Genomic DNA, 7,897 nt, shown 5'->3' on the forward strand with positions numbered 1-7,897 from the left:
TGGGCTCCCGCCGGTGTCCCGGTCTGAGCGGGCAGCCGGCGGCAGCGCGCCGCAGCGTGTCCGTGTAACCGTCCCCGCAGGCACCCACAGGCTGCAGTTGCCCCTTTATCGCCACATCAGTTCCCCTTTGTAAGCTTAGTCCCAGAAAATCGATTACCAGTAAAATGTCTTTTAGGCTTCTATTTTACAGCAGGCATTGCCCCCACCCCCATCCAGCTCGCTCCTCCTAGCGCCGCTGAAGAAAGCCACCTCGGAAGCCGAACGGAGATTTTCTGAACGAATTACATTATTTCAGGGTTATCACACTGAACAGTTTAAATCTTTTAAACCATTCATGAAAGTTAAGGGACAAGTAATTTGGTGATCGCATTTCATTGTTTGTATTTTGTTGATTGAAATAGAACTTGTACGGCTGATTTCAGGGTAAGGCAAGGATCAGGAGCAAGTTCTGGTAGCCAAAGACGAGTGAGCATCATAAGTGGCATCTATCCAAATAGAGCAGCAAGTTGCAGGAGCCAATCCACAACTTCTGATGGCAAAGCTGTGGACAGGGCGTGTCTCGTGGGTAACAAGTATGCCATACGGGTGAGAAGCCATTTACACTATTACTAAAAAGTTTTAAATGTGAGTTATTGTGGTGGTTAAAAGTTGTCAGAAAGGAAGTTGGAGAGGGAGGAGGAAAGAAAAGGCATGTCTGAAGTTGAAGAGCTGTGGAGAAAGAAATGATCCAAGAGCTTAATCCGTTCTGAAGTGATGATGATTAGTGTTCACAAACAATCTGCAGGAATAAAAAAAAAATCAGAGTAACAGTACTCCTCCTAATCTGAGAACTACTTACTTTCAAATCTATGTGAGATGATGACTGCAGCACCTGTATCTCTTTACCTAAAGAAGATTCCTATAACGTAACCTGAGAGTCATTTGAAGACCTTACTGAGTATCTTCTTACAATAAAATGTTTTGAGTAGTGTAATAAGAAAAGATCCATAATTGTTTCCCTCATTGCTTTTGCTGTACTGTTAATTTGACATGAACAGTTACAGTCAATAAGCCACTCTTGGTAGTCATTATAGAATAAATAAGCCAGAAAAGATAGCAGGGTTGACCAAGAAGGAGAAGTGGTTCTGGTAGTGAGACAAACATAGTTTTTCCAGATATTTTGCAGCCTTTTCTACAGACTTCCAAAGAAGTCCCAGGCAAAGATGACAGCCTTCTCAAGGCTGAACCCTAAAGGGAAAGCAGGAGTGCAAACTCCCTCGCCTCTGCCCTAGTGTATATTAGGCTTCATTTGCAGAGAGGGGTTACCTACTGTTCCGTTAGGTTCCTGCCTGGATTGGGGTCTTCTTTTTGTTCCAGATGAGCTAAATGTTGCAAGTGCCATCACTGTTGCTTTTTTTGGGAACACAGCAAAACTATTACAATTATTTAACTATTTCTGCAGGTTTTTGATGATGAAGGAAAGGATGTGACACCCCATCCACTCTTCCATTCAGATCGAAATACTGTTGTACCCAGGCAGGGAAAGCTCTTGGCATCAAGTGCTTACTTTGGGGCCACAGGATCTGGTTTCCTCTCTTCTTTCTCCATGCATCAGGCATCAGGAGTGAATGCTAGTTTAGTTTCATTCTCAAGGTAAGTCAATATGCTGCCTCTTAAATCCTGTCTCTCAGGGTATCTACCCTGCAGCAGGCACACATCTGCTCTTCAGAGAGGTTGGGAGCTGGAATAATTGTGCAGGGCTAATAATTGTACTCTGTTGTCAAAATGCAGAAACATGCCTGTAATAGATATAATTTGAAATTTGAGGAATAGTAACAAATAGAATAAATGGAATTTGTCAGTATTCATGACTGTGTCAGAACTACTGCTGAAATGCTAATACATACAGGTGAAAGCAGACTGCAGCATACATTCCTGTGATATTTCTAATTCTATTCAAATTCTCCTTCCCAAACCACATTTTTTTATGCAACATACCAGAATGGACCATTTTTAGAGATTGTGATGTAAGTACCTCACAGTTCAAAAATGCAGATGTCCAAAATGCAGGTTTTGTAATGTGCATAGAAAGTTATGACAGAACCTGTACACGGATATGTGACAAAACACTATCTTAAAGGTAGAGGAGGTCATGTTCTGGTGGTTTGAGCCAGGCTGTACAGCTGAGAAGGGGCATTTGCAGCTCATTAATATACTCCCTTTAGCTACTTCAGATGCTCCCTGCCTTCCCCAAGTGTGTTTTTTTCAAAAACTGGAATATATCAATACCTGCTTAGCTGTGGGTATGGAAAAATTCTTTGGAAACAAAAGGTCTAGTTTCACTGAAGAGTGAAGTATTTTGTCAGTTTTAATGATACTTATTCAATACAGATAACCCTTTTTACACACTTGACTTCCGGTTCAAACACCAAAATATTGTTAACATAGTAAGAATCCTCTCTTTTAAACTAATTTAAGCAATTTACCTCTGTGTGTTTATGTGCATCCATTTCAAAATATGTTCTTATACAAAAACTTTTCAGTTAAAACTGCTAAATTATGTGTTTCACTACTTACTAGCTTTCATTTACAAACCTTCAGTACAGAGGGAATAAACAAAGTCAATGGACTTGAGACATTTTATCTTCCGGATGACAAATTCAATTAAGTCATGCAAAAGAAGGTAAATAACTATTTGTGTTTAAAAGGAAAAATAATGAACCGCATCACTTTATTCAGTGGTGTGTATACATTCAAATTGCATGGAGTGAAGCAGCTATTTATTTAGAAAACTAGTAAAGTCTGCACTGGAAAAAAAAAACAAGTTAAAAGCATTAACTACTGTTTTCTTTGTCAAAGTTAATGCCATTGTGATTTCTGAGAAAAAGAGATTGCTCTTTGAGAACTATATTTTTGTCGTGTTTCCTAGGGTGGCTATCATAAGGGATATTCCTAGAGGTAGCAATATTAACCAGGAGCAAATACACACACACAAAAAATTACTTAAAAATACAAGTTATGTCCTGAAAAATAAATGCATCCTTTTTGGAGACAAGAGCTCTTCATTTCAAAACCAAAATGAAATTATTTAACTTTAGTTTTAAATACAAACCTTAAAAAATGTCTTTTTCAAATGCCTTTTGTGTATTTATAGTTGCTCACTCTTAGCTTTTAAGGAAGACAAAATCTGCTGACAAACCTCCCAACTGTACCTATGTTTTGAGTTTTACTTCTAGTTATCACAGCTATCCACTCGATGAACATTATCTATTTTTGTTAACGAGCTAATCCCTTCAGATTAATTTCTTGTGATTTCAAAGACATTTCAACACATGCAAAGCACCAAAGGTTCTTAATTCTGGTTGAGAACAGTGCTACTTGTGGATATGCATTATCACAGAGTAGGTAGCCAACACTTCACATTATTATATGCTAAGAGTGAATCTGAGAGCTCAACAGCTTCTTTTCCATCAGGTAGTAAATGCCTCAGGATATGCTGTCAGAGGAATTCTTCCTTTTTAAGTATTTTTCAAATGTTATATTATTTTCTGTCCTAAGCCTTCTATGACTTCTTTTACAATGCAAGCATCACTGTATGGGCTCTTACAGTCTTCTGTGGTTTATCCTGATAACACCACTGCTATTTTTGTAGTGCTTTGCTAACTGACATCTGGACTCTCATGTACTATTTCTGCTTATTTCTTTGTTACTGAAGGACATATGGAAGCAGCAGTACTTCTATATCAAACGCATCAACAACTGAGTCCATACCAGATGAAATACTGGAACCCGGCTCTCGACGAAACACAACTGTTAGCTTATCTGGTAAAGAATGCACACTGTATGATTATAGATTTAAACTGTTCTTTGGAGCATTGTGATTTGTGAGACACTGCAGTCAGTGGATGTAAGATGCCCAGCACTTCAAAGGAACTCAGTGCCTCGCAAGTTTTGGCTCCTGGTCGTGAAAATACTTCTAGAATTAATTTATCTTCTTTGAAATTTAGAGCAGAAAACATCTCGCCTGTTAACCTCATATAATTTTTCAGATGTGCAGGTGAGGCAAGAGGAGGTAAAAGAAGAACTGACAAAAGACGACTTAGATAGGAGAGTGGATATTTACCTCACAGAGACGGAAACTATCTGGATGTTGGATATGCCATCTGTTGTGCTGTCTGTAGAATCAGAAGATGCTGGAAGAGTTCTGTATGTATACTGGTAGTTGTGTACATGCATGTAGTCTGCTCAGCACATCCAATTGCGCTGATCACAAAGTCCTGAACGGGCTGCTCACGCACCACTACAGTCTGTCATTTCACCTTTGTTTAAAGCCATATTGGGCTCGAGTCTCTCTTTTGACAAGACAGCCTAAATTCCTTGCAACTCCATCTTGTTGATCAAATTCATACCCTCTTTCACTGATAAATTAAGGCAGATTAGCAAAAGCAGGGGATGGGGGAAAGAGAAGACAGAGAAGTGTGGTACACATGAATTACACAATTTTAATGAAAACTAAGAAAATGCAAACCTCTGCACTGATTCTTGTGTTAGCTTTACAGCTAATCATTTATTAATAACAAAGATATAAGCAAACTAGGCAGGCCTTGGCTTCCTCTGAAGGTCTTCACAGTGCTTCTAGCTAGAAGAAACCTCACCCTACCGCAAGTGACCTTGCCTGTTAAAATATTCTGTCTCCCCTTAGTGGCATCTACTGTGTTTCCACTTCAGAGTCTCTTTCCTGGACTACCATGAACTTTGGTAGGGAGTTAACACAGAACATGTAGTTTTTTGGCTTACTCCCAGGAGCTGCCTGGGACAGAACGCAGCAAAGTTCTCGCCATGACAGAGAGACTTGTCACACAGCTTTTGTAGATTTAAGCCCCAAAGCCTGAGATGCAGTGTACTGCAGTTGGCAAGTCAAACAACTTATCTGAGTGACTTTATACACACAAAGTTCATGGTAGGACTGCAACCCCCACTGTCTGTGAATCACACTGGTGTGATTTTGGGAAAGAGGGAAGAGCATCCTATGAATCAGCCCTAGCTGGTGTACACAGCACAGATTGCCAACTGTATAGGAACAGATGGTGACTCTTCCTCAGCACAGCAACCTGCTGGAGGACTAAGGCAAGGTATAATCTATGTCTGCGGTTACAATATTGAAACCAAAATAACAGAAAAAGTTTCACAATCCCCAGTGACCGTTCCTACAGAACCTGAGGGCTGGAAGAAATAGAAACGTACTAGTTTCATTTCTGTCTCTTGGATGCACTGCCTTTCACTCCCGAGTGATGACAGCTGAACTCTGAATTCACCAAAGTGCAAAGGTAGTTGGAGTAGGGTTTTGCCGATGCCTACCTCTACAGGCCATTTCTGTTTTAGAACAGTATCACAAGGTAAGAAATAGCTGCTGAAAGACAATACATAGAGTGAAATAAAATCTAGCCATCCAAAAAAACCCAATCAGTAAATTTATGACATGGAGTATCCTCTCCTGTTCAACCTATGGTTAAATACACTGAGAAGTTGAATGCAAATGTTTTTCAGAAAGTCAATATACACTTTTTTTTCCCCCGAGGGAGCGGAACAGGATTTATGTTGACATTTGCAAAAACAGATGTGGTAATGATCGCATTGTAGAAAAAATGATGCAAACCATTAATGGAGCCGCAAAGAACAAAGAAGTGCAATGTGACAAAATCATCACGGAAGATAAAGGTAAACTTTCTGAGTAACATATAGGAAAGGGTATTTAATAAGAATGGGCTCTCATTTGCAAGATTGTACCCTTGGCAGCTGGGTTTATTATTACATTTAGTTTACTTATTAAATACTTATTTGGGAAAACTCTAGCATACAGCTAGATTGTGGGACCTCAGAAGACTCCCCACACAGGCAGGATACTGACGAGAGGGTTTTTTTCTATCTTTCTTCTCTAAGCACGAGAAGATGTTTCCTCAACTTTTCCTTCCAGAGCTTTAGCTTCAGACAGGCTAGCGTGATTTGTGGTGGCCTTTTCCGCCCCTCCTCAAATTTGAACACTTGTGCTGGTACACTGGACCCATTGCAATAAAATAGTCATTACGCTGAGAGCTGCTGTGTCCTGCCTGCCTCAGCACTTTGCAAGCAGGGAGTGTTTCTGAGGAGGCAGAACTTCACCTAATACTCAACTATGCTCCTGAAATATGAAAGGACACAGTTCCATTTTTTCTCCTCAACTTTTCAGTGACGCTGATTTCTATTTCTATTTGCCAAAACGCAAAGACGACAACCTCTGTTACGAGATTTAAAATCTTGGGGAAAGCAGAAAATCTTGGAAGTCTCACAAGATAGATGCAATTTTACAAAATGTTCAACCTCAATGCCTCAAAAAAATTACAAAGGAATATTTAGGTTTTAGATGTACGTGCTGAGCTTTGCCTCGCTATGGATATATTTTTGTGTAGGAGGCCAAATAAAACTATGGGGAATGCTGTTCCAAACATTTTTCCTTTGTGTTCGTTAGTGTATATAAAATGAGTGCAAAAAAAATACATCAAAAGGAGAAGTAAAATAGATATTCATCTGATTTGAAAACATATCTTCCCCTTTTTTGTGTGCCTTGAGCATCAGCAGAGCTTATTCCAACCCATGTTTGAAAAGCTGAGCACACACAGGCAAGGTTACGGAGCATTGTTTCACTGGGAGATGGCCCTGCTAAAGGGAAGGCACACACCCAGAAGACCCTAATGCAGCTGCTGCAATCACACAACAGCTGTTGCTAAAGCCTTGTCTGACCCCCAGTTGGTTTCAAAGCCCCTCTACCAAACTGTTGGGAGTGTACTAGAAGTACATCTTTGCTCAACTGTGTGTAGTCCTTTATAATAACATACCGAAGCAAGAGACTTATATTATACGGTGTAATTAATTTCTAGGGATGATGGTCACTTTCTGGGACTTGTACAATTCATTTAACGTATCGGAAATAGAACCTACGTCAAAAGCAGAAGGTAGCAGAGCCACAACTGGGAAAAGCAGCAAATCTCATACAACTGAAGAGGATGATCAGACTATGTCTGTCTCTTCTGACAGAGGTAACATTTTTCCAGGTTTACATTTCTGCCGTGTTTTCATCCTTCTAAATCATGCATATCACTGTGTTGTGTGGTGAAAGCTGCATGAAGAAAATGCTTGGTCTGCCTGTCTGGCACTTGAGCGTTTGCTGAAGAATCTTGGACAGGTCAGCACCAAGATCTTTTCTGTACAATGCTGTCATAAATGATCTTAAATAAAGATAAAGAGTGACAAAGTTTGCTGGTACTAACTTACTTAGGACAGTAGAAGCAAAACACCAATCGTGAAAAATTCCAGAAGCATCTCATCATACTGAGTATTTGAGCAATAAAAGTAAAGCAAGAAAAAAATTAATATTTTATTAGTATTTTCTGATGATGTATTTTGATGTATGATAGATTCTTCCATGCTTTTTGCATGTGGGGGAGGAGGAGACTTCTTCTCCCTTTGACTTTCATGTGCTAAGTATTATCATGTTAAAATTGGGGTTTTTTCCCATATTATCTGTTGCCAGGCAGCACAAGTTCTTCTATAACGGAAAGTGCTGTTATCGCCAGAATCCACGAAGAGGAGGAATGCCATTCAGAAGCTATATTAACATCAGAAAACTTTCATCAGAGTTTATTTTTCATGGAGCGGATTCTAATGGAGAATATTTTTCAACCCAAACTTGCAGCTTATCGGCAGTTTCCTGTCCTTATAGGTTTGTTTCTTATTGGCTACCTGTCTTCAGCACAAGGCTTTGCATGCTATTGAAAATATTGGAGTTATGACCCTCACTGAATGTCTTTATGGACAACAAGTCATTTAAGAAATATAATTTATTTATATTTCTTAAATGACTTGTTATTTCTTATTTATAATT

The 7,897-nt window shown here is 39.4% G+C and overlaps 1 protein-coding gene across 1 annotated transcript; it reads left to right on the top strand.

The window, feature by feature from the left end:
• Positions 1-422: 422 nt before the first annotated feature.
• On the top strand, positions 423-7,735 carry LOC104624999 (WD repeat-containing protein 78-like; the record flags this gene model as incomplete). Its single annotated transcript, XM_010292516.1, has 7 exons — positions 423-585; positions 1,442-1,632; positions 3,695-3,804; positions 4,029-4,185; positions 5,558-5,697; positions 6,894-7,052; positions 7,547-7,735. Coding segments are annotated over 7 exons (1,109 nt in total), but the record flags the coding sequence as incomplete, so codon positions are not given.
• Between the last annotated feature and the right edge of the window lie 162 nt (positions 7,736-7,897).

This window comes from Phaethon lepturus, unplaced genomic scaffold (assembly GCF_000687285.1).
Source record: "Phaethon lepturus isolate BGI_N335 unplaced genomic scaffold, ASM68728v1 Scaffold57668, whole genome shotgun sequence".
NCBI lineage: Eukaryota > Metazoa > Chordata > Aves > Phaethontiformes > Phaethontidae > Phaethon > Phaethon lepturus.